This window comes from Crinia signifera, chromosome 7 (assembly GCF_055691185.1).
Source record: "Crinia signifera chromosome 7, ASM5569118v1, whole genome shotgun sequence".
In the NCBI taxonomy this organism is placed as follows: Eukaryota; Metazoa; Chordata; class Amphibia; order Anura; family Myobatrachidae; genus Crinia; species Crinia signifera.
The window spans coordinates 183666782-183693765 of NC_139223.1; the positions used below are offsets into that span (position 1 = coordinate 183666782).

The 26984-nt window shown below is 46.8% G+C and overlaps 1 protein-coding gene across 4 annotated transcripts in view; it reads left to right on the forward strand.

Annotated features, from left to right (window-relative positions):
- The window catches only part of PCNT (pericentrin), a 96206-nt gene extending 69627 nt beyond the window's left edge, over nt 1-26579 (forward strand). For all 4 annotated transcript variants that reach the window (XM_083154593.1, XM_083154595.1, XM_083154594.1 and 1 more), the window contains 19 exons: nt 813-983; nt 2342-2773; nt 3696-3795; nt 3923-4035; nt 4949-5146; nt 5271-5435; nt 5971-6166; nt 6339-6561; nt 7461-7602; nt 9445-10143; nt 10275-10510; nt 15172-15265; nt 15371-15538; nt 16529-16678; nt 16764-17002; nt 20826-20899; nt 21291-21435; nt 21520-21647; nt 26059-26579. In XM_083154593.1, coding sequence (XP_083010719.1) covers nt 813-983; nt 2342-2773; nt 3696-3795; nt 3923-4035; nt 4949-5146; nt 5271-5435; nt 5971-6166; nt 6339-6561; nt 7461-7602; nt 9445-10143; nt 10275-10510; nt 15172-15265; nt 15371-15538; nt 16529-16678; nt 16764-17002; nt 20826-20899; nt 21291-21435; nt 21520-21647; nt 26059-26102 — 3717 coding nt within the window. In that variant the 3' untranslated portion in view covers nt 26103-26579. The remainder of the gene's footprint in view (nt 1-812; nt 984-2341; nt 2774-3695; nt 3796-3922; nt 4036-4948; nt 5147-5270; nt 5436-5970; nt 6167-6338; nt 6562-7460; nt 7603-9444; nt 10144-10274; nt 10511-15171; nt 15266-15370; nt 15539-16528; nt 16679-16763; nt 17003-20825; nt 20900-21290; nt 21436-21519; nt 21648-26058) is intronic.
- The last annotated feature ends 405 nt before the right edge of the window (nt 26580-26984 follow it).

The window sequence follows — 26984 nt, forward strand, 5'->3', positions numbered from 1 at the left end:
ACCACAAGCGAGAGATGACAGACCGCTTAGAAGTTCCTACATTCTGGGAACTTCTAAGCGGTCTGTCATCTCTCGCTGGGCCTAGTCTATCACAGCTGACCCTTCACAATATAGTGAAGTGTGGAATGACAATTTCCTCATATGGATTCAAGTAATTGTTCTTATAATATTGAGTATTGGTGTTTTTTTATATATATATAGCTGACCGGCCGGTTATTAGCTTCATCCTCTCATTTGAGGTTTTTCTGCATTTATTTTAGTATTTTTTATATTTACATTTTTTATTATTGTTTGTCTTATTTTTTATGAATTAAATTGTCTCAGCCAAATGCAATAGGGTGTGGGAATCGGAAAGTGAGACATTTGTGGAGTTTTCTCTTTGGTATAAAGTCACACTTGAAGCATGACTACTGTATACACGGCGAACGTCATTTGTATTGGACAGGTCTCCTGCCATTTTAAACCAGAATTGTGGACTTTTTCCTCAATTTTGCTAATTTTTTCATCAGTTTTTCTTCTTACTTTGCCTATAGTGTACTATGTACTTAAGATTTTTGTTTCGCTAAGCTCATGGTGCCTATATGGTTAGATTTTCGGATAGGTGTATGTAGAGGTCATGGTCTAAAGCCCTGCACTTCAAATGCTCTAGAACTGCCTTTAATGTTGTCAGCCAATGTGTAACCCCATTTTGAGTAACCTTCTACAGTAACAAAAACTGGAAACACTCCCCTGTAATTGGGAAAATCATTCTGCTGCACTTTATGCATGTGTGGCATTGTATTAAAGTTTTGGCATTTTTATCATTTTCGCAGCTCGCTTTGAAAGAGCAGTTGAGTATTGCAGAGAACGAAGTAAAGGTGCGAGAAGCGGAGCTTCGTAGCACAGAGAATCAGCTAGATCACATAAAGAATGAGCTTAAGGAATTGCAGGCCGAATGTGAGCATCGCGATGCTGAAGCCCAGCAAGTCCTGCAGCAGCTTAAGGTGAGAATGCGGATAATTAAAATAAATCTCGTTAGAAGTAGGCTAGATTGTTACCCTGAGAGATTTATTGATTCGGTTTAGAAATGTATTTTAGCAAGCAATTGGCAAATCTTAAGATTACCTGTCAGATTCCTAATAATACTGTGATCAGATTGATACATACTAGCAGTCACGGCTACTGCTTTTGCCAGCCATGGGTGTCTAAAACCCCTTTCACATCAGCCTAAATTCCCAAGTTGATCCTGGAAACAACCAGTCTAGTGCTGGTGGGGAAGAGTCCCGTGTCAAAATCCCGAGACCGATGCCCTGGGATTTCAACCCTGCTAGCTACCAGGGTTGCTCTTGGGGTACTGGCCGGTATTAAAGGGTGCAAGGACATGTCCCAGGTTTCCTCTGCTGATGCCGATTTGGCTTCGCAGGGACACTTTCTGTTGTGGATTTCCAGAGGCACGCAGAGGCATCACACAGCGTGTAGGAAGACACTGTGCAAGCTCTGTGGCACACCAAACCCCTGCCAGCCTGCAGTGTCTTGGACAAATGATGAGGTGAGGGAGCTTCTAAACATTAGAGGGGGAAGAGAAGATCCGTCGCCAGATTACAGGCACTGTTAAGGATGCCCAGATATACCATAACATTGCGAAGATCCTGGCATTGTCCGTAGCAAGTAGTGAATAAGCTTGTAAGCGTAAAAAAAGGCGGTTTCAAATTAAATTCTCTAGAATTCAGTATGAAAGGTGCTGACCTGGGATTTCCCTGCTTAAAAAGCAGGTGTAAGTGGGGCCCAACCCTGGAATATCCCTGCATGTCCCCGGAATCGGATTCCCAGGGGTGGTCTCTGCATTTCTGTTGTGAAAGGGGTATTGTATCATTGTGCGCAACATCAACATCCTGTGCATGCTCACAAATAAGCAAGCCGGACGATTTCTAGGGACTGCATCGGCTGCAGCCCCTAGAAGCCGTTAAGGGCTGCTGTGACTTCCTATTCCTACTGCTTTCATAGTTCTCCTTGGTATCGCCCACCACTGCATCCTAGTCAGTACATAGTAATAAAAACTAATTTTGTCTGCTCATATATAATTTATGGATCCTATTGATTATGGAAATAAAAGAAGACTCCACCACTTTCTTTTATGTTAGTAATAAATTGCAGAATTCACAGTTTAAGTCTGACTATTTCTGATTTCACATTTTACGATCCTTTAGAATGAAGTATCCTGGGTTAGAAGTGTTGCGTCTTATTTTACACCCAACAATTTGATTTAATAACTTCAGAATTATTAAGTAAAACAGTATTCCTTCCATCTCACGCCAGCATTTTGGTAAAACGCCAGCGATAACCCGTTTCTCTCTCTGTACAGAAGCGTGACACTTGTGTGGCAGAGCTGCAGTCCCATTCCCAGAAGTTAGGTGCCCAGGTTAAGAAGCTACATGAGGCCCTAATGAGCCAAGAAGCCATGATCACTCTTGTGTCGGGCGGTTCGCACAGCCACAATATAGAGGACCAAAGGAATAAGCCCAAGAGCTTCTCGGAAAGCCTGACAGACCTGAGTACCTGGGACTCTCCAGAAATGGTCAGAAAACAAGAGGAACAGGTACCAAGCCTGAGAGTATGTACGTCCTTCTCGGAGCTTAGCATTGACCATAGCACTGAGCTCGACTTTATTAGACCAAAGTCTTCTGGTCAAGATAAACCACCTGAGGAGCGGGATCTCCTGGCATCCAGCACCCCGTCATTATCTGGAAGCAATTTCTCCATGCAACGCACCAACAATTCGGCCATAGCAAGTTTGGTAAGTTCATGGGCTTTTTACTTGTACTTAAGTTCTGGGCCTGGACACAATCACTTGAAGAGCAGAGGGCTATTGCCCCTTTAAAGTTTACATTATTATTAGGATTACATTGTGATCCTTTCATTTATTTTATGTCTTCCTCTTTTACCAATCTCTGATCATATTATGGCATCGGTAGGTCTTTCTTTTGGTAGAAAATTATACATTTAAATAAAATAAAATAAATTTAAGCATTTTCAAAGCAAAATAGGAAAAAAATGTCACATATTGTATCAAGCCTTGAAGAGAGCTAGTGTAGAGAGAGAGAGAGAAAGTACCAACCAATCAAGTGCCAACCTGTCATTTTGCAGGCTGTGTTGGAAAATTGACAGGAGCTGATGATTGGTTGGTACATTGTGGGTTATTCAGACCTGTGATTTTGCCGGCCGATTATCGATGGACACACCTGCGCGAGGTCATCCTGCAATTTGAATCCATTATCTTTTCCGATCTCTAGCTGTTCACAACCTGATTGTCAGGTAGCTAGCGTTTAGGGGTGGCAACCGAACATTTTCTGAGTGTGTCAGGGAAAACGTAGGCTTGCCTAGGCGGTTTCAGGGTGGCTTGTGACGCCCGCGCCGTTGAAAATGGATTTGCAGGTAATTGCAGTGCTGCAGATTATTTTTTCTCGCAGGCTTGCTCATGACAGGATGTCACTTTGGCTGGGCAGCGATTACCTGACGGCAGGGCTCTACAAATCAGCAGCCAAGCAATCAGGTCTCAATATCCCCCATGAGGCTTGATATTGCTCTCTCTCCCCTCCCCCCATGTGTGCTCCAGTTATGTATACCATGACACTTCATTGTGTCAACGTTGCTTAGACTAAGCTAAAGTTTCAGGTGTGAGAATACTATACGGTACAATAACAGGTGTTCTCCTGCAGTTGAGAGAGAGTGGGCACCCTGTGACAGATTATGAGTCATCTGATGACCAGAGAAGCTCCAGGGATGATCAGATGGATACCGAACAATCGGATGAACTGGGTAACTTCACTATGGTTCTTTTTGTGTTGAACAGCAGCTGTAGATGCATTTTGGCAGCAGTACATAATGTGTATGTACATCCGTGGATGAATGATAGGCGGTTACAGAAATGATTTTGTGCTCCTAGATTGCAAGCCAGAAGGTGAAGCCAAGTCTCAGTTGGATGATATGCAGACCTTATATAACATTAAACGGAAGATGGAGTCCATCAGTGGCAGAGGATTATCTTCACCGCTCCAGGTACATTTTGAGGACTGACTTTATTAATATTGACAATTCTAAAAATGTTTGGGATGTGCAATAAGGCAATGCTGCCTTCTGTATGATGATCCTATATAGGGATTCAGTAAATGCTCTGTCTGTTACCCATGGGATCATGTTGGTCTTTCCTTGGGTGGGATCATAGCACATTGGCCCCCTTCAGAACTCTGCAGGAGAATAAGGTTCCTGGTCTTACTTGGTCATATCTCCGCTCTTATTGGGGCGGCTTTGTGACATACCGATGTAGCTACTCTCTGCTTTGCCGTGATGTGTCCTATTCACCGCAAAGCTGCATGACTGGTGTCCCTGCATCTGTGTATGCACACACATGCCATAATAATAAATGGGACTGCAAAAAGTTGCGGCCTGACCTACTTATTCCTATTTTTGAAATGGCCAGCGTAAAGGAGTTCTGTTTTCTTGGGTGGAACATAGCGCAGTCACCTCTCCCTGTGGCCGCAGAGTCCAGGATTCCTCATGGCTGCCGCAAGATCCGTTGCTTATAGAGGAGTCCTGCATTCAAATGTTATCTTTGAGTTCAGATATATTATAGTGACTTACACAAGCTGGAGTCTCGGAGTCCACATATCTAACAATGCTATTTATTTAGAGATCTTGAGTCCTAGTCTAAGAACAACCTTTATTAAATATGTTGTACTTCATGGTGTATAAGGACACCCACGCATAAAATGTGTGTGCACATAAACTGCAATGGTCTGAACATAGTAGCCTCTGTTTCCTATCTTTGTGATACACGGACACTTTTTAATGTAAAAATCCATCAAATGTTTAAAATGTGTGTGGTTTGTGTACCTGCCTTTTGTGTTGTACACTAGTGTTGGGTAGTTGCTTTGGTGCGACTGTCATGCATAATCTCCCTCTGTCTGTGCAGAGAATGCTAAACAAGGTACACGAGGAAAGCTGCAAGATTCTAGAGCTGTCCCAGCGTCCTGCCGCACAGACCCCCAGTTCTGAGTATTCCGATCTTATGACCCAGAGGGAGAATTGGCAGAAAGAGAAACAGAACCTGCAAGAAACCATCCAGTCTCTGAGCTCTGCTTTAGCTCAAACTGCCGGGAAAGGAGAGAAGGTAATTTTAAAGGCCCAAATACACTTTCCAACAGAAGTCATCCCTGCATTACTTGTGTAGATAAGGTTATGGCTGGAGTATAGTTGCAAAGGTGGACGTCCTAATGACCGACGTTGTACTATAGGAAAGTGCTGCTATTGACTGGAGACGGGAGCTGCTGCAGAGCATGCAGACTCTTCTAGAAAGTGAGCGGAAGTATCTACACTTGGAACTTCAGTCACATCTTCACCCTGGATCTGGGGACAAAATATCACTATCTGAAAAAATGGAGCATATGATCAAGGAGCAGGTGAGGACCCGGATTGGGGGAATGTCAGACCGGAATTCAGTGCTCAACTGCAATTCATACTCTGTCCATGTAGTACAGGCCTGGCCAACCTGTGAGTCTCCATCTGTTGTGAAACTACATATTCCAGCATGACCTGCCTCTGTTTTGCCATTCCCTAATAGCAATCCTGTAACAGGGCATGCTGTGACTTCTAGTTTCACAACAGCTGAAGAGCCGCAAGCCGGTCAAGTTTATGTCCTGAAGACACTACTGTGACTTCTCTCTTAGAAGTCACAGCCTATCCCGCATGAACTGCTTGGGAGCTTCCTGGACATCAGGATCGCTTGTGATCCCGTTCCACGCTGTCGGAGGTCAGATGTGCAAGCAGCTCTGATGTGCATAAGATCATCTGTGGAACACCTGCGATTTGGCCACTTTTCACCCGATTTCTTGCCCCGATTTGTCGGAATCTGGTGAAAAGTGGCCAAATCGGACAAGTGTGAGATGGTTTAGTGCCAAATTACTGTAATCTCGAAAAAATGTTTTCTGCTGGCAGGAAGAGCAGAAGCGTCTAGTCCTAGACCACATTCTGTCCGTGGATCGGAGCAGTCTGCTGTCCGAAATTCAGGATCTGCGCTCACAATTGCGAATGGCACATTTGCAGAATCAGGAGAAATTACAGCAACTGCAGGACGCTCTCACCAGCACTGAAGAGCGAGGACACACAAAGGAGCACCAGCTGCGTAGGCAGGGTGAGTAAGGACTCTCCGATTGGTTTCCCACTATACCATTATCCACACTTTTATTTTAATGCTGTACTGCAAGCATTTTTGGTCTTCGCACTGTGCTATCGGTTAGCTCTTTGCAGCTTGATTTTGTCTCAGACATGTTACATTTGGTTAACTTTTATTTTCCCTATTACAGTTGAATTGTTGGAGTACAAATTGCAACAGGAAGCTTCCATTGGTGAGGATTTAAAGCAATCTCTGTCCCGTGAAAAGGAGCGAGCATCGGAGCAGTACCGACTTCTGCTTCAGGAACAGGCAGCGGTTTCACAACTCCGCTCTGAGCAAGAGGATAAAGAGATCGAGCTGGAGAAGATCAGGAAGTCACAGAAAGAGCTTCAGATGGAGAAATCCAAGCTGAGGTATGACAAGAGTCCTGAACTTTTCTTTTCCATTCTCTTATCGCTGCGTCTGCGCATGATAGACGCCTCCACAGACAAACACGGCAGTGGATGTGGCAGAGTTGAATGCAGGTCCATTTGCAGAGTGTGTTTTGCAGGATGTACTCTACACATGCTCCAGGGTCAATTGTTTGCAATGATGGATGATACAGAATCATGTGTCTGCTGATGCAGCTATGATTATGTACCCTGCACTTGTTCTCTATTGAAATCAACCGTAAAGGCCCACATACAGTACACTTGCAATCTGATCTGATGCACGGTCCCTTGTGCATCGGATTGGAGTCGGAGGTTTTACCTGCTTGCAAATCTGACCTCTGATTCATACCCCCTCCCATCGGCGGGGAACAGGGTTACATGCGATACATCACATGTCAAAGAACTGCATTCGATGTATCTCATGCGATTTTGCCGACCGGAAGGTCCCACGTGGCTCAAGGGGAATTGGATGGCCATACACTGTAGTCACTGTTTCCTGCTTTGTTTATCTGTACCCTGTAATTGGATGCTGTGGATCCCTTGTGGTGCCACATAAATAAAGAATACAAATGCAAACACATCTCCATGTGACTAAAGGGTCATAGCTGGGTTGCTAAGAGTCTACTCATGTAGACTTCAGTGAGGGTATTGATGGAATTGCGAGTTAAGCAGCGTTTTTCTGTCTCTACACCTGTTTTTGGAGATATGTGCAATTCTGCCACTTATGTCTTGAGTTCGGTGCTTGCAGCGTGGAAGCCTTTGTGCTAGTTTGCACCCAGCTCTATCTGACCTTCACAATGTCTCCCCTAAGTACAGTAGATTGCTCTTCTTGAAGCCATTCCTGAGTTCTCCGTGGTATAACAAGCATTTCTCCCCTTCAGAGATGACCTGAAGACCAAAGAGCAGGCTCTAGCTGCCTACAAGCAGAACAAACACACTCAACAGAAGTTGGAAAGCCAGAGGTTTGAACAGGAGAAGGATCTTGCTCAGCAGACTCTTGCGCTCAGGGAGAAAGCATTACAGGTGGGATGCTTGTCTTTCTTCCTCCTTCTTCCTTCATTCATTGTGGAAGTGTCCTATTGCTGTAAAGAAACAAAATACCATTTACTTATTGCGATAGTAAAATGGTAGTTGCTACAAAAATAAAGATCAGTTCAACAGCAAGGTGATCGGCGCAATAAAGGTTTGCTCCAAAGTAAAACAGGGAAAGTGTTAATCCAAAAGTATAGGCCTTAAGGCGTAGCTCACAACAATACTTATCCACAAGAAGAATACAACAGCTCTCCCTTCAGGAGTATATGCCTATATTAACATTAGACAAAAGGTGATGAGGTATCATAATATAAATCATTGCTTCATTTATACAATGTAATAAGAAATACAGTGATACTAAACTTGGCTATGCTAAGACATACTGTTATTAAATAACAGATAGTGGCTGGTCAGGGCTGCTGGAAAAATACAAGCAGCAATACAGAAATATACTGATATTAGGAGCTTCCATACTATGTTTCACCTTCATACGACTTTAACATTATGGAGTATACATAGCTGTAAAAGGAGTAGTCCTGGATTTCTTTGTGGCCAGCAAAGGGGGTTTATGTATGTGAGGTCTGGCCTCTGTACCTCCTCCCTGTGTGTTCTGCAGCTGATGCTATTGGTATAGCCAGCCTGAATCTTAATGTATGGAACTGTATGTACCATAACTAAGCTTCTGAACCTCTAAAGTAGTAGTTAGTAGGGGGTTCCTCAGGATGCTTGTAGGGGCTGCCTCGGGACGCTTGCAGGGGGTGCCCCGGGACGGCGGTCTAGGATTAAATCTAATTGCTGGTACTAGGGCACCGCGATTCAAAATAGTTTGAGGAGTTCAGTTTAAATACCTGTTAAGTTCTTGTTCTCTGGATGCCTGTGTCATCCACCAGATCACTTCTGAGGAGTTTGTGCCCTAGTTTGAGGTGGATTACCTGTGTGTGGCACATGTGACCTGACGTGAACCTTTTTTTGTTTGCCTTTAATACCCTAAGCCAGGGGTTCCCAAACTTTTTTGAATCCCGGCACCCCAAAGCATCAGAATTATTTTGTGGCACCCCTAGGCTAAATATTTCTCATTGAGAAATTTTTAGAAAAAAAATATTAAGTTAAATAAATTGTGTTTATATCTCATCCTTAGCATCAGTTATGTGGTAATGGACAGGATTCACTTGTTTGTGCACAATTTCACTATTATAATGGAAATAAATAACTTGAATTGGTCCTGGACCACCAACCCAGGGCACCCCTGCAAGTCCTCTAAGGCACCCCAGGGTGCCACGGCACACAGTAAGCTATAAAAGTGTTCAAAAGGAGAGTGATAAAACACCAGGCAAGCAGCTGCTAACTGCCATGCACCAGGCTGTGTTTGAAAAATGACAGGTAGGATCTGATTGGTTGATGGTATATCACTCTACTTTCTATCACTTTTCGAGGCATAGGACATCTGGCCCTAGATGTGTTAAGCCTTTAAAAGAGATACAATGAATAGTAAAAAGGGACCCAGCCAATCAGCTCTTAACTGCCAGATTACAGGCTGTGTTTGAGAAATGAGTTATGAGCTGATTGGTTGGTCCTTTATCACTCTCCACTTTCTCTCTTGTTTGTGCTTAATACATCTGGCCCCCTGTGTGCGGGGGGGGTTGTGAGGGGAGAGGTGAGTTCAGAGGAGTGATGTTGAATCTACGGCCGTATTAGTGTATGAGGAAGCATCTCCTCTGTATGTTCAGGTTTCTTTCCTAGCTGTGTAGATTTTTGATTGATGACCGTTATATTCTTATATCTGTGGCTAAAATGTTTCCTAATCTTATATATATTTTTCCTTACTATATCTAGGAAGCATCACTGTCATTGGAGGAGCAACGAATACTCAACACCAAGATCTCTGCAGCTCTGTCTCAAGAGCAAATCTGCAATAGCAATCTCCGGAAAGAGCTTGAGATCGAGCAGTCCCGCTGTAAGGCCCTCCTGGCTCAGGAACAGAGCAAGGTGCTGGAGGCAGAGAAGGAGTTGCAGAAGGAAAGGCAGCACTTTAGAAACCTTGAATGTCATATGCAGGAGCAGCTTAGACAGCAGCACGCACATATGTTGTCCAGGCAAGAAGAGGAGCGGCAGCAGGAGCAGAACCTGATATTGACATTACAGAGTCAACTGGAAGAGGAGAGGAGGCGTGCTAGGGACCTCGCTGCTATGATAGAGAAGACCCAGAATCAAGCCGTCCATGCTAAGAGAGAGCTGGAGTCTGAAGTACAAGCCTGTCGAGAGGAAACACAAAAAGAACGGGAGGCTGCAACCAAGTTGCGTTCCCTCATGGAATCCTTACAAGGTCAGAAGCTGCAGCTGGAGACTGTATTGGAGCAGCAGAGAGAGCGTGAAATTCGGCTGCAAAAGGAGCGAGATCAGTACCAAGCTCAGATTTTAACGCTCCGGGAAGAAGAAAGAGTTTTGGCAAAAGAATTCCAAAAAGAGACAAAAACATCAAAGCATGCAGAATTAAACCGAGTGCGCGAGAGAGAGCTGGAACAGCGGATAATGGTGAGCCTACCGATTTTATAAAACTGTATGTGTGACTAATAAACATACTTATTCCTTCTTTTCAAAGCAGCTAAATATATTTCTATGGCGAAACACATAATTAGATGTGATGCCTTCTTTCCGTCACACAGGACTTGCAGTTACAGCATGAGCGAGATGCCCGTCGTATCCAGGAGCTGCAGCACATGCTGGCAGACCTAGAAGAGCAGGAACGTGCTTTGGCGTCTCGAAAAAAACGTCCATTGAGTGACGCAAGTAGTCCATCCAAGAACATTAACTCATTGACCATTCGCATGCAAAAAGTTTGGCAGCAGTTGCTCCACATTGTGCTTCTAGTGAAGAAATGGATGCAGAACAGGAGTGACGGGTAAGTGGCTTGATGGTATATAAATTGTATAAGGGATACAATACCTGGCCATGGGGCAAGTAATAGCTTCTGTTTAATGACCTCCAGAAATGTGCAGTTTTTATATGTATCCGTTACGGTTTTATTAACATGCCGGATGGTATGGGGTATGTATAATTTGTCAGATGGCTTGGTTTTATTCTTCGGGACATGTCATGGGCCACAGCCTGGGTAGTTGGAGTGGGAGAGAGCTCCCAGCACCCAAAAGGTTAAACTTCTGCCCCTAAGCAGATCAGGCTCCTCCCCTCCTCTACCCCGCCTCCAGGACAGGCATCTCAGGGTTTTTTTGTGCTGGCAGGAGCCACGTGTACCATAGAGGGGCTGCTATATGCAGCTATACTTTTCATTTTTAATAATTTTTTTTTTTTTTTACTACTGACTGGTCAGTGACAGAGCAGCAGCGCAGGGGGTCTATTAGCACTGGTGCTCCATATCCAGGGGGTGATGGAGCACCAGTGCTGTTGCTCCATCACCTTAGCCTGTCAGCTGCAGCACCACGCATTGTATGCTTGCTTTGTATTGTTTATGGCAGTGGTTCCCAAACTGTGTGCCGTGATTCCCTAGGGTGCCTCTGGAGACTTGCAGGGGTGCCCTGTGTTGGTGGTCCAGGACAAATTAAGATTATTTATGATCCATTTAACAGGCAAACCCAGTGCTTGTGGCTGCCAATCATAACATATGGACAAACCCTAGCAAGTCCTATCCCTCACAGCATCAATGACCCTAAGGATGACCTATAAAAACAACTTAGTTAATTTAATATTGTTTTTGGAATTTCTCAATAACAGCGCATTCGCCTAGGGGTGCCGTGAACATTTTTTGATATTCTAGGGCTCCGTGATTTAAAAAAAAAGTTTGGGAACCACTGGTTTATAAGTTTGGGAACCACTGGTTCGCTTTACCTTGATAGCTGCCTGACTATTTCAGTGTATACACAGCCTGGTTATGTCTTCTAGGGGTAAATCCAGTAAGACAGGGGCCCCAGCACTGCTGTCCTGCACAGCCTGTAATGCGGTTTGGGTCCTAACTAGATATAATAGTAGCTATAGTAGCAGCCTCCAAGGCAGCTTTCCTACCTTCTGCTCCGACGCAACAACCCAGGGCTACCTTCCAGCCCTTTCGCTTCCATGGCAGTGGTAGGGGACGTTTCTTTGCTAGTACTCAACCCCAGGTTGCCAAGTCTTCCAAACCCAAGGGTAAGCGTCCATGGGCAGCTAGGCACCCTGACCCTAAGCCAGAGGACAAATCCTCTGCATGATGGGGGTGGGCCTTCACCTTTGGGATCCCAAGGTGGGAGGCCGCCTTTTGGGGTTTTCAGACGTGAGGCTGGCATTCACGACAGACGCGAGGGTTAGGGATGTGGTCTCCCGAGGCTACTCCCTAACCTTCCAGCATCGTCCACCAAATTCCTCCTTCTTTTCCACAAGTTCTCCATAGGACTTGGGAAAATCCAGGGCTCTGGAGCTGTCCATCCAGAAGCTCCTGCAATCCGGAGTCATAGTTCCGGTCTCTTTGCCTCAGAGAGGCTTAGGTTTCTACCCCAGCCTATTTCTAGTCCGGAAGCCCAACGAGTCCTACCGTCCCATTCTCAAATTAAAACCGCTCAACAGGTACGTTGAAGATGGAGACCTTGCGATCATAGTCTTGGCCTAATGGGCTCCATACATCAGCAATCACAATTTATGGATTTTCAGATATTGGGATATTTTGGCCAGATAAATGGATTTTACAATCTATCCGACTTTGCCCACACATTACAGATTTTTCTGTGATCGGCAGATTTTTCCATCTAAAAATTGCATCTTCATATCTGGAAATTGCCCCAATCGATTGTCATTTCAGCTGTTCATAATGTAAATAGATGAAGAAGACGAATTGGGAATGCCCACACATATAAAAAAGATCTGCAGATAATACCAGATTATTAAACATGTTTAAAAACCTGATTAAGCAATCGATTGGCGATTTTGATTGGGATTGCCAAAAGGGGGAGCCCACACATCTAAAATTAATTGTGGCAATCAACTCCATATCTGAAAATTGTCACAATTAATTGCTGATGTATGGGGCCCTTTAGAGCCTGCATACTACATGGTATACCTGGACATTAGGCCAGAACATCAACGGTTTTTGCGGTTTGTACTGCAGGACCATCAGTTTCGGGCTCTGCCTTTCTGACTTTTGACCGCCCCTCGGGTGTTTACAAAGGTCATGGCAGTGATGGGCAGCAGACTTTGCAACCAGGGCATCCGGATCCTTCTGTATCTGGACGACCTATTGATTCTGGCCATAGTGGTGACTTCCTTGCAAAGTCACGGCTGGATCATCAATTGGCCCAAGTCATCCATGGTCCCCGCACAGACTATGATCCATCTGGGAGCCCAGTTGGATACTGTGCATCATAGGATCTCCCTGCGGGTAGAACTTCGCCGAACACTGCTGTCCCGAATACAAGGTCTTCTCTCCCACAGAAGAGTGTAATTTCATGCCTGCATGAGAGTCTTAGGGTCGATGGTATCAACCTTCGACATAGCAGAATATGCTCAATTCCACTCCCGTCCGCTACAATGGGAGATCCTCACTAAGTGGTCAGGATCCTACACCAACATCCGGTCACAACTGATAGCATTATCCTCGGAAGTATCTCTCTCTCTCTCCCTCTCTCCCTCCCTCTCTCCCTCTCTCCCTCCCTCTCTCTCTCTTTCCCTCTCTCTCTCCCTCTCTCCCTCTCGCTCTCCCTCTCTGTGTCTCTTTCTCTCTCTCTCTCTTTCTCTCTCTCTCTCTCTCTCTTTCTCTCTCTCTCTTCCCCCCCCCCCCCCCCCCCATCCCCTCACGGTGGGGAGACCATTTTGGATCCAACAGTGGATTCTCCGCGCCACGGATGCCAGCCTTCGTGAGTGGGGGCAGTGAATTTGCCAGCGATCCTTCCAGGGCTCCGAGGTCGCCCAGTGCAGATCCAGTCGGACAGTGCAACAATGGTGGCTTAGATCAACCACCAGGGTGGTACTCGCAGTCGGGCTGTCATGGCAGAGACCTCCCGCATCTTTCGATGGGCAGAGAAGAAGATCCCTGCTCTCTCAGCGATCTTTATCACAGGAGTCCTCAATTGGGAAGTAGACTTACAGAGCCGTCACTCTGGATGCCAGCGAATGGTCCCTTTTATCCAGAGGTGTCCCAGATGCTGGGGCAGACCCGAGATGGACTTCATGGCGTCGCGCCACAACCACAAGGTCACACTATACGCATCCAGGACTCTCAACCCAGTTTGCATGGTGGATGCACTGTCAGCCCCCGTGGCTGTTTGCTCTGAGTTACTTTTTCATGGACTCGCAACCCAGCTTGCATGGTGGACGCACTGTCAGCCCCCGTGGCCGTTTGCCCTGGAGTTACTTTTTCCTGGACTTGCAACCCAGCTTGCATGGTGGACGCACTGTCAGCCCCAGTGGCCGTTTGCCCTGAGTTACTTTTTCCAGGACTCGCAACCCAGCTTGCATGGTGGACGCACTGTCAGCCCCCGTGGCCATTTGCCCTGAGTTACTTTTTCCTGGTGTTGTGCTCACCGATTCAATCCCAGGACTTACCGATTGGCCAGGATTCCCTCCTTCATACAGAAGGGCCTGGAGGCCGGATAGTGCTGGTCTTTGAAGGTACAGTTTTCAGCTTTGTCTATCTTGTTCCATAGGAAGATAGCATTGTTGCCTGATGTCTGAACATTAATGCAGGGCATTCTGCATATCTAGCCTCCCTTTGTTCCCCTGTGGGATCTTTCCCTGGTACTGCTCTTTAGGCCCCACCAGTTGAACGTTTGCGGTCTGTGGACTATTGTTAGCTCACCTGGAAAACAGTTTTCCTGTTGTTAATTGATTCGGCCAAGAGAGTGTCTGACCTGTCTGCTCTTTCTTGTGGTCCCAGCCTTTCGGGTGCCGCAGTCTTTATTGGATGTTTTCCGTGCCTTAACCATCTATGTGCACCGCACTAAGGGGGTTATCCTGGTTCACACGCAGAGGCAAATTCCTTTTCTAATGGACATAACCATGTGCACTGCAGGTGGGGCAAATGTAACGTGCAGAGAGTTAGATTTGGGTGAGTTATTTTGTTTCTGTGCAGGGTAAATACTGGCTGCTTTATTTTTACACTGCAATATAGATCTCTCTTTGAAGTACACCCCCAACTCTCTTTGCACATTTTACATTTGCCCCACCTGCAGCGCAGCATGGTTTTTTTCCATTAGAGAGTGAATTTGCCTTTGCGTGTAAACCAGAATAACCCCCTAAGTCCTTCAAAAGAGGGGATGGCCTGCTACTAAGCAGAGAATTGCCTGCTGGTCTGCCTGGGGACAGAAGTTTAACCTCTTGGTTGCTGGAAGCTCTCTCCCACTCCAACTGCCCAGCGTTAGCCTGTGGCCCCTGACATCCTCCAAGAAAGAGAAACAGGTAAGACATAAATCTACTTTTCTGTCTATAGATGCATAGGGAAGAAGTCAGATACGTGTACAGGCCTATAATGTCACCGCAACTTTCTACCTTGTATTTGTTTCCATTGGGACATGTTCTCTAAACTAGGCAAAATCATTTTCCTGATTCTTAGATGAAACCTTCATAAAACTTTCTGGTGCTTTACAGGATGCAAACAGACCTCCCGACTGAGGCCGAACTGACTGCACTGTTGAACACTCTGGCAGAGATGAAGTCTGAAATTCAGAGCGGGTTTGTGCAGGTTAGTGTTTAAAAATGCCCCTGTGCAATAGCTCACGAAGAACTTCTTAATGATTTGCGGCTTTTATCATCGATATTTAGTAAAAATTCTCCTTTCGTCCTTTAGCCGCCAACACAGTCGCCGTCCAGTGTGATCGATGTGCTGAAGCGTGAGAATGAGGAACTCACAAACTCTGTATCACAATTAACCAAAGAGAAGCTGAACCTGAAAGGTCAACTAACCAGACTCAACAGGAGCCTACAGGAGACTCCTCCGAAGGCGACTAAGGAGCAGGTACATTGGTCAATGTGTATCATAGATGCCCAGATAAACTTGTCACTTAAAGGATCCTAGTACAGTTAGTCCTGTCACTGGTAGGATGGTCAACCTGGAGTTAATACTGTGGCTCATGATGTAGTAAATTAGTTTGACCATGACAATGTCGGCTATTGAGAAGTGAAATGTTATGTGGCAGGAGGGTTAGACGTTAAGGGGTGGTCAGGACTAGGCTTGGAGAGGTGCTTGAGTGGGTGGGTGGGGGTTATGAAGGTTGGGGAATACTTACCAGAGCACTGGAGGATGGGAGGTCTAACTTGGAAGTGACAGCTGGGGCCCTGCCGCAGCTGCCAGGAGCAGATAAGTCACTGCTGGTCCACCAGGGATGACATGTCAAGGTTGTAACATGTTAGCATTTTGACATAATTTGTGTTGAAATAGTCAACCATGACCATGTTACATATTGAATGTTGACATACTAAATGGTGACATTATGACTATTTAGGTATCATACCACACCTCTACAGATGTGTCATCCTACATCTAGTTTCACTACGACATGCAGTGCAAGATGCCAGGCATGTGCCACCATGTTACCGTGCAACTCTGCTAATGACCAGTCGTCTTTTGCCAAAAATGCGTCTTTGTCATAATGCAATGCAACTAGGACGCACAAGGAGACTTCGCTGATTGATTTGATATCACACTTGTGTTGGAAAAAAGATGCAGCTGCTAAGTTGTAGCAATTCAGATAGACTCAGTCGCACACAGATCTACAGGTGCCATGTATCCCATTAATCAGCACAGTCTCCTTGTGTAGCCTTGTCGCATTGCGTTCATCATAGACTACTCCGGATGCCAGAACATTGTAACGTGACCGGGCTGTTTGGTGTTACCGCAGCAAAGTTGTATGAGAACAGATCTGTAGCTCAGCATCCAAATGTAGTCTTGGGGCAAATTAGAACCCAATAATTCCAATTTGACTATGAAATGTGTGTATTTTCTCAGCTGCATTCAGAAGTTGCTGTGCTGGAGGCGGAGCGGGCGGTTTGGCACCGGGAGAAACGCCTATTACAGCTAGCACTGAAACACGCAGAGTCCGAGTTGGGAAAGGCAACACTGGAAAACAGGCCTCTGCCAGATGTACCAAACTCCAAGGTATCCTCTCTTTCTCCACCCAGCTACAGTGAAAGTGTTACTTTTCCGTCCTCTCATTGAAATACTTCATGTGCTTATCTTTTAGATGCAGCGTCTATACCGGCGATACCTCCGAGCAGAGAGCTTCCGCAAGGCCTTAGTCTACCAAAAGAAATATCTGCTGCTCCTACTGGGAGGCTTCCAGGCCTGCGAAAAAGCCACGTTGTCTCTGATTGCACGCATGGGTGTGTACCCATCTCCTGCAGACCTACAGGCTCCCACTAAGGGACATTCTGGCCTCACCAGATTTCGCTCAGCCGTGAGAGCTGTGATCGCCATCTCCAGGTACAGATATTTGTCTGCTCCAAATACAGGAGAGAACAGATTTAGTCCATATTGGAATATTGGGTTTTAGTATTGAAACATTTAAATATGTAATGATCAGGGTCAGACAGCTCACATCAGCACAAAGTATTTCTGGAGAGGTGTTTTCCAGTGACCTACTGTAGTTAGTTGTGATTGTGTAATACCGCTTTCAGACCACACTCTAGACACGGGTTATTGCCGTGTCCTTGCGGCCCCAAAGCGGGTCGAGGTGTGGTCAAAAAGGGTCACCTCGGGTTGAGCAACACGCAAGTTCAACCCTGGTAATGACCAGGGTTGAACACGGCTCTGACCCGTGTCAAGTGCAGTGTGAACTGGTGCCTGGGTCGAGCGACCCGGGTCCCGTTCACAGTATGGAGGAGGCAGCGCTGTCCGCTCCAAGTGCTGCCTCCTCCCAAGCCCCCAGTGATGCGCCTCCGCTCAGCTCCGCCCGTGTGACGTCACAATAAGCTTGGTCGGACACGGAGCTTTCAGACCGCAAATGCCGTGTCGCTCTGGGGATGGGACCCATGTTTAAGGGCAATAGTTAAGATGGAAGACCTATGTATTGTTAAATGGTGAAAGGAACAACATATGCTGTTCAAGGAACAAGTGATATATACTGTAGATATTATTATTATTTATCTTACAGCCTATAGTGGATACTGGGAATTGTAGGGTATCCTTGTTCTGGAGGACCGGGCACCAGGGAGAGTGCATCCTGTAGCTCCTCCCCCATTTCCTCTTCCTGTGCTCAGACACTAGTTTTTTCGGTACTCTTTACCTAGAACGGCGCCCGCGATCAGAATCGCGGGCGTCGGGGGTAAAAAATCGCGGGCATCGCGGGTAAATCGCGGGTACATCAAAATCGGGTACCCGCGATTACCGCGATTTTCCCATAGGGAACAATGTTAAAAAGCCTGATTGACCGCGATTTAACTGTAAAATGCCTCAATGCCCGCGATTTTCCCATAGGAATCAATGTTAAATGGGCTACAGAGCCCAAATAGCCCCAATTAACCCTTAAATGTCCCCCCAATTTTTTTACGCCACCCCACGATCCACGCCAACCCGAAGCGTGGCGAGCGCAGCGAGCCCGCGAGGGGCGGCGGTACGCGTCCTCCGACCTTTTCATGCCCTACTATCCACGTCGGCGTGGAGTTGAGAATAGAATAGTGTGGCGAGCGCAGCGAGCCACCGAGCCCGAAGCGTGGCGAGCGCAGCGAGCCCCGCGAGGGGACGCGGATACCTTCACAGGTAAACGCGTCCCTTCGCGGGCTTCACAGGTGTCCGCGTCGCCACGGACACCTGTGAAGTCCGCGAGGGGACGCGTATAACTGTGAAGGTATCCGCGTCCCCTCGCGGGGCTCGCTGCGCTCGCCACGCTTCGGGCTCGGTGGCTCGCTGCGCTCGCCACACTATTCTATTCTCAACTCCACGCCGACGTGGATAGTAGGGCATGAAAAGGTCGGAGGACGCGTACCGCCGCCCCTCGCGGGCTCGCTGCGCTCGCCACGCATCGGGTTTGCGTGGATCGTGGGGTGGCGTAAAAAAATTGGGGTGACATTTAAGGGTTAATTGAGCCTATTTGGGCTCTGTAGCCCATTTAACATTGATTCCTATGGTAAAATCGCGGGCATTGAGGCATTGAATGCAAAATCGCGATCAATCTGACTTTTTAACATTGTTCCCTATGGGAAAATCGCGGTGATCGCGGGCATCGCGTCGCGGCCGTTTATGTGCTGCCCGCGATGTCGCGATCACCGCGATGGGCGCCGTTCTAGGTAAAGAGTACCGTTTTTTCCTTTAGTGTTCTAAGGAACAGGTCGCCCTGTAGGGAGAGGGCTGTGTATTTTAGCTCTGACTTTTCTTTTATTGTTTTCATATTTTTATTACTAAATGTGGAGCTGTCAGCATCGCTGCATCAGTGCGACGCTCCGACAGTTCCCGCATGATACCAGGGGCGGCTGGTGGACGTACCTCACAGCCGCTCACACTCCCGGCACTTAGAGGGAATTGTGGCCACGGGGTAGACGGGTAAGCGGGCATCCCACGTAGCAAGAGACAGAACTGGCGGCTCCCTCTGCTGGTGATGGGCGCACCACCGGGGGACCTTGCAGCAGTTCCCAGCTCAATCTGTGGACACCGCTAGACCACCAGGGTTTTTTAATACTGCGGGCGGCTCTAGTGAAGCTGTAGCCGCTGAACCACCAATGCTTTCAGCAGCAGTAGCCGGTGGTTCCAGGACGGGACGGGTTAAACATAGCCCCACCCCTTTTTCCTCAGCGTGGACCTACTATATGTTTCCGCCAAAGAAAGCGCCTCTCAGCAGGAGGCTCCTGTGCGTAGAAAGTGAGGGACCCACAGGCACCCTCTCAGCAGGTGATAGCTGCTTCTCAATACTACTTGCACATATTAGTATATATGCGATTATTTTCAATGCGATGTGTGGCGGGATATACCGCAATTGCTTAATACATTGCATCCCTGGTCTTTCAAAATGATGTAATCTATTTTGTAGTTCATCCTGTGGTTATTATTGGGGTATAGTGGGCAGTGCCAAAGCTTGCATGCTAATGAACTCAAGCAATTTAACCTCTATAACCCTATTGGCTGTCAGGGAACGTCTGTATTCTATATTGCCCATAATTGGCCAATTTTTCCCAGCATGCTTGACAGCCATTTTATGATTGGTGCTTCCGGTCTCAGAGAGGACACTTTATTTTTTGGACACTTTATTTAGAGAAGCAATAGCTTTAAGGGTATAGAACATCTGGAATAGTAGTCCTATCCATTCTGTTATCATTTTGATTTTGGTTTCAAATATTTAAAGCAATACATTCCAAGGAACCAATCAATACTTGTTTGTGTTTGTAACTTGGTACAAAGGATGCAATTTAGCCAATACATAATTTCCTATGTTCGTTTAGCGTTCATAATTGTTACCAAAGCAATTACCAGGTCGATAAACCATATAGAAAATAAGGGTACTTGTTTCCTAGCACAGCGCCCAGATTTTCTACGTATGGCACCGTAAGGAAATCGCATCACATGTGATTTTTATTTATTTTTTAAATGTTTTTTTTTCTATGGGCATTGTACCCCAGTATATCGCATGTCCCACAAAATCGCATGCGATTTTATAGGGTGTGCGATTCCATGACATTAGGTTCCAAAAATAGGTTTAATGCACCCCCCACTATCTACTCCACCCCAGAAGCGTGGCGAGCGGCGGCGGAACGCATCCTCCAACTTTTTCATTACCCCACTATCCATGTCGTCGTGGAGTTGATTTTATATAGTGTGGCGAGCCCAGCGGTTTACTTTACATGTATTCCACGTCCCCATGCTTCGGGCACTGTATAAAATCTACTCGACAAGGATAGTGGGGTAGGACGTGTTCCGCCGCCGCTCGCCACGCTTCAGGGTTGGGGGGGTGCGTTAAACCTATTTTTGGTACATACAATCATATTATTGTATACCTAATGTCTTGGCATAGCACCCCAGAAAATCGCATGAGATCAAAAAATCTTTTGCGGGAGGTGCGATGCCATGCGATGAGATGGCCCTGGGGAAATTACAGCAGTGAATACATGAACTAACTTTAAAATCATGCGATGTGATAGCCTGGGGACATGAAAGCAGTGAATAAATTAACTTTAAAAAATCGCATCGCATGCGATGCGATTTTTCTAATGCAGAATAGCCCTCTACGCAATTAACGTAGTGGGCGCCGTGCTAGGAAACAAGTACCAAAATAAGTAATGTTATGGATGCTTCAGTAACATTTTTATTTTGTTTTTAGGTTAAAATTCTTGGTAAGGAAATGGCATAAAGTTAACCGGAAGATAGGTGGTGAAGAGCCAGCGACCCAGCAAGGTAACGCTAAGAACGCCTGTAGTCTTTGTGTATGCTGTAGATGTTGATAGTATGATATGCCTATTGGTGGTTATTATGACTCTAGGACAAGGATCTTCAACATGCGGCCTTCCAGCTGCTGCGGAACTCCCATCATGCCCTCCCACGGTTTCAGCAGGTCCTAATAGGAGTGTGGCAGGGCATTCTTTGATGTGAAGTTTCTGAGCAGCTGGCTGGCCGCATTTTGGATACCACTGCTGCTGGGCCTTAATCATTTCTGATTGGGCCATTTGCATATTGTTGCACAGCAGCGTCAGCTGAATCTGATAGGATGCCATTTTCAGCAGTTATTTGTTGGTTTCTACTGATTGTTTCACCTACTTTATTTTACTATTCCTATATTTGGTTTTAGTGAGCAGGACAGATGTTCTACAGCAGCTGGGCAGTACGATGTTAAACTCTCCTCCTACCCGAGACGTGCATTTAGGTCTCCACCATAGCCCTAACACTAGTATTAGTACCTCATCTCAGAAGCTATCACATTTGTCCTCCAAATGGTTAGTAAATGTAGTTATCTCTAATTCCTATAATCTTACAGGACTTTAGTGGAGTTCGCTGAATGTTTTATTTCTTCCATACAGGCACAGTCCGTCTGCTGTCCGAACTTCAGAAACATCTCCATGTTCCTCCAGGGACCCTGAACATTCAATTACAGATTACATCCACTATCTAGAGATGGTCCAACGGAGACTGGGGGGACTGCCAAATGGTATGAGCAGAGATAACAGCTAAAACATGAGTCTTATGTTGCCAGATCATTATAGTGTTGTTATTGGCTAAATAAGGGTTCTCTGTACTAAAGGGCCCTACACACAGAGATTTGTGCCAGAGATTCATAACGGGAGATTCAGCATGAGAGATTAAAAATCTCAGCGCAGTGGGCGCCAGGCAGATAATTGATAACATTATTTGTGCCCCCCCCCCCCCCCCCCCAGAAAAACAAACAACACAAGTTTAACCATTGGTGGCAGAAGCCAATCAGATCCTAACTGTCATGTTAAGGCCCCCATACACTAGCCGATTTTGGTCAGATTTCAGCCAGATCAGTCGGATCTGGCCGAAATCGGCTAGTTTTGATGTCCCCTCAGATCCGATGCGCGGTCCCGTGCGCATCGGATCTGCGTCGGGTGGTCGGACCTGCTGCACGTCCGACCACCCGACTTGGGACCTAGTGGGGCGGCGCGGCGGTAGAGGGAGCAGGGGGGGCTGGGGACGCTGCGGGGGACACAGGCGGCATAGAGCCGGGCAGGGGGAGCCGGCGGGAGCTGTCAGTATGGAATAAAAAAAAAAAAGCCAATACAATGAATGGGCGGCCTGTGATTGGCTGAGCGCTCTCTCAGCCAGTCAGCAATTGGCTGAGAGCGCTCAGCCAATCACAGGCTGCCCATTCATACATAGCAGCAGCGGGGACGGGCAGCGCAGTGGCGGCTATTATATTTTTAAAATACTTGTCAAATGACCGGCCGCTCTCTGCTTGGCTGAGAGCTCTCCGGCCAATCAGAGAGCGGCCGGTCATTTGACAAATATTTTAAAAATCTAATAGCCGCCACTACGCGTCCCGTCCCCGCTGCTGCTATGTGGAAGTACACTGCCCGGCCAGATCAGCAGCGCTCACCGCACCCGCCGCCGCTGCCCGCCCCCGCCGCCGCTGCCCGCCCCCACTACTCCTCACCGCCCTGCAGCTCCCCGGGTTTTTTTTTTACATGGGATAAATCGCATGCGATTTATCCCATGTAAAAAATGGCACATCAAGTGCCAAATTGTATGTGAGCCTCCCGGGGAGCTGCCGGGCGGCTCGCAGGTAAATTGGGTCCGACTTGTCCCTAGGACAAGTCGGCCTAATGTATGGGGGCCTTTAGACTGGGTTTGAAAGGTGGCCGTTATCACTATTCGAATCTACCCCTCACAAAGCGTTTTCCATCTTTGCTCGGATTTGTCAGCCTTATTTGTGTAGTATGAAACTTCTTTGTAAATGTCACTGTACAGGTTGAAGTGCTTAATCTTTCAAGACGTGCATGTAAATGCGTATGTGTGTCTGAGAGGGGGGATAAATAGGATTGCACTGTAACACGTTAGGATTAGGTAATAATCAAATAATACATTTGTCACATTGCAGCTATGCAGGGTATCAGTGTCAAAGTTCACTTGTGATATTAAATGGGTCTGACTGGAATGACTTTCAATGACTTAATTTACTTATAGAATCTCTGGCCTTGGCTCTCCTGCAATCTGCAGCTCTTAAACCCATTACTGCTTGCCCAAAGCCTTTTAGGTGGGCAGAGGCTTTAAATCTATGCATCATTAAATATGGCATGTAGGAATGATGGCCAAAGACCTGGACTCCAGAGAAGTAACCCTCTGCTGTGTATGGTACTTCTGCACCCAGTATCCCGCTGCAGATCACATGATCACAACGCTCTCCTCATTGCAGTAGAGTGCACTACAGTCTAAAAGTCAGTCATAGTCTGACTTGCCCCCTGGGAGGCTCACTTACGATTTGGCAGTTGATGGGCCATTTTTGCATGCAATTTATCGCATGTAAACTCCCAGCCAGCTGCAGCAGCAGCAGGATCTGGGCAGCAGCAGGGGTGGGATGCGGCAGCAGAATTTTAATTTTTTATTTTTTTTTAAAGACTCTTTGGCCGGTTATTGGCTGAGAGAATTCTCTCAGCCAATCAGCGGCCAGTAGGGATGCCAATCGCGGGATCCCGGGATTACGGGATCAAAATGCGCATTTGATTCCCTTCTCATGTGTAGCACTGAGCAGGCCAGGGAGGAGGCGGTTAACTTGAAGTCCAGGCAGACGTGGCGGTGTTTGAACACTGTGTGGTTGCGCAGCGTGACCTCTAACATCAAGCTGCGCTGCATGGCAACAAGGTTGTGTGGCTACGCAGCGTGATGTGAGTGTTCACATCACGCTGTGCAGCCACACACTGATTCCCACGCCACTGCATCTGCCTGGACACAGTGTTACCCACCTCCTCCCCGGCCCGCCGAGCCACCTCGCCTCGAATGCTGCATGCCGCCGCAAATTTCCTCTATGCTTAGAGGTAACTTTATTAATCATTGGGCATATCAGGAGGCCCGGGATTGGCCTCCCTAGCGGCCAGCCAGTCTTTTGAAAATATTTGTTTTATATTCTGCGGTCGCTTCCCGCACCTGCCACTGGCCCGCCCCGTGGCACCCACCAATGTCCGCCCAGCACATAGGTGTGAAGCACCGCTGGCACACACCTACGGATCGGACCCAATACATGTGCCGCTGATGGGTCAAATCCCATAGATTGAACCTGCTGCAGGTTCAATCTGTGGGGTCTGACCCGATGCGCACGGAACCGTGCATCAGGTTTGATGGGATGACACACACATCCAATTTGGACCCATTTCTTGGATGAAATTGGCGCAAATCTTACTGGTGCATGGGGGCCTTAAGAAGCTCTGGAATAGAGGTAGGCAATAAGTGGCACTCTGACTGCTGTGAAACTACACATCCCAGCATGCCCTGGGATGTGTAGTTTCACAGCAGCTGGACTGCCACACATTGCCTTCAATCCCTTCAATATATTCAGAAGCATGGGGCGGCCAAACTCAATGTACGAGTTTGGCCGGCGTCCCACACAGCCCCCGAACTTGAACAACATAACATCCCGCACATAGGGCCTTATTCTAGTTCACTCTTTCTGACAAAGTCCTTCTTAGATGGACAAAACCATGTGCACTGCAGGGGGGTAGATGTAACATGTGCAGAGAGAATTAGATTTGGAGGAGTTATTTTGTTTCTGTGCAGGGTAAATACTGGCTGCATTATTTTACACTGCAATATAGATCTCACTTTGAAGTAAAACCCCACCCAAATCTAATTCTCTCTGAACAAGTAACATCTGCCCCACCTGCAGTGCACATGGGTTTTGTCCATCTAAGAAGGATTTTGTCAGAGTGAACTAGAATAAGGCCCATAATCTCACCCCAAAAATGTATGGCTTTTAATCTAACTTTGCATTTTTGGTACTTGTTTCCTAGCACGGCCACACCGATTTACATCGGGGTGGTCGTGTCGGAAAAATCGGGTCGATCGCATCGCATGCGATTTGGTCGCATGCGATGCGACCGACCGATTTTCGACCCGATTTTTTTATTGAATGAAATGTAAATCGGGTCCCTGGGACCAGATTTTACATTGGATTCAATGTAAAATATTCCCAACCCCCCCCAAATTTCACGGCGTACACCCCACCCCACGATAGACGCCATCCCGAAGCGTGGCGAGCGCAGCGAGCCCGCGAGGGGCGGCGGTGCGCGTCCTCCGACCTTTTCATTCCCCTACTATCCACGTCGGCGTGGAGTTGAGAATAGAATAGTGTGGCGAGCGCAGCGAGCCCCGCGAGGGGACGCGTATACCTGTGTAGTTATACGCGTCCCCTCGCGGGGCTCGCTGCGCTCGCCACGCTTCGGGCTCGGTGGCTCGCTGCGCTCGCCACACTATTCTATTCTCAACTCCACGCCGACGTGGATAGTAGTAGGGGAATGAAAAGGTCGGAGGACGCGCACCGCCGCCCCTCGCGGGCTCGCTGCGCTCGCCACGCTTCGGGTTGGCGTCTATCGTGGGGTGACGACGGGGACATCTATAATGTGAAATGGGTCATATTGGCCCATTTCACATTTTTCACATTTTTTCACGATTTCAATGTTAAAAAATCTTTTAACATTGAAGCCTATGTAAAAATCGGGGGCATCGCGTCGGGACCTATGTTAATGGTCCCGACCGACGCGATGCCCCCGATATTTTACCTTTCCCGACACGATTTCAATGTTAAAATATTTTTTAACATTGAAGCCTATGGAAATATCGGGGGCATCGCGTCGGTCGCGTCGGGACCAATGTTAATGGTCCCGACCGACGCGATGCCCCCGATATTGTCTCCTAGCCGGCAAAATGGACCTGATTTCAAAGGAAATCGGGTCCATCGTATGGATCGTGTACCTTAACTTAAAGGTACACGATCCATAAGATTGTGGCCGTGCTAGGAAACAAGTACCGCATTTTTTTATTATTATTTTTTAAATATGTGGACTAATCAATGATTATCTAAACTTTCTCCTTCTCTAATTCTTTGTCTACAGGATCTTCACCAGAATTTTCTCATGTAAAATATGCCCGGAAGTGATTGCATCAAATTTTTTTTTTAATTTTTTTTTTATATATATATATACAAAGAAAAATTTTGTAATTTTTTTTTCTATTTTTCAATAAATCTATTTATATGCACTATTTTTTAGCACTTGTATAAAATATGTATTTTGTAATATGCTGAGTAGCGTTTGGGGCTTGAGGCACAGTCACACTTTCCTCTCTTCAGGGACACAATGATTTTGGGAGATCACCGGTTGGTCAGTTTTTCTTTTTTATGTTTTGTTTACAAAACATGTTAAATCACATGTATAATAAGTGTTTTAACTGGAGAGTACAAACAAAGTTTTATATATGTCAATGTGTTTCTATCGGAATATTGTCCCCTACTACTTGTAATTGTTTCCTCCGTCTTCCTGTCCGCCCATACTAGTACAGTAAGTGTGGGATCAACCAATAAGTGGCAAATTGTTAATAAAGATGCTTTTTAGCCACTTTTTTTACATCGTTCAAATGTGTTTTTGTTTATTACTTATTGTCAAAAAAACATTCCCGACGAACGGACGCAAGTTTAGCAGGGCTCCTGCACTTACCCGCTACAGACTGCTTGCTGAGGGGTTTGCCGCCCGCCTTACACCCTCCAGATAACAGCCCCCACTGCCTGGACACCGGGGACACCCGCCGGGACGAGCTGCGGAGCCGGGGGACGCCGTATAGCGTCTTTGCAGGTTGCGGCCTTCCCGGCTGGAGAAGCCGGGGACTAAAGTTTGGAGGCCTGCCGGGTTCCGAGCTCCGTGGCGCCGACTGCCGATCGCGGACCCGCAAAAGGTAATTAATCACCTCCTCACACTCCCCACGGCCTCCCCTACCTCTGGAGACACCTGTGGAGGCCCCAGATAACACCCTCAAGGGGCTCTGG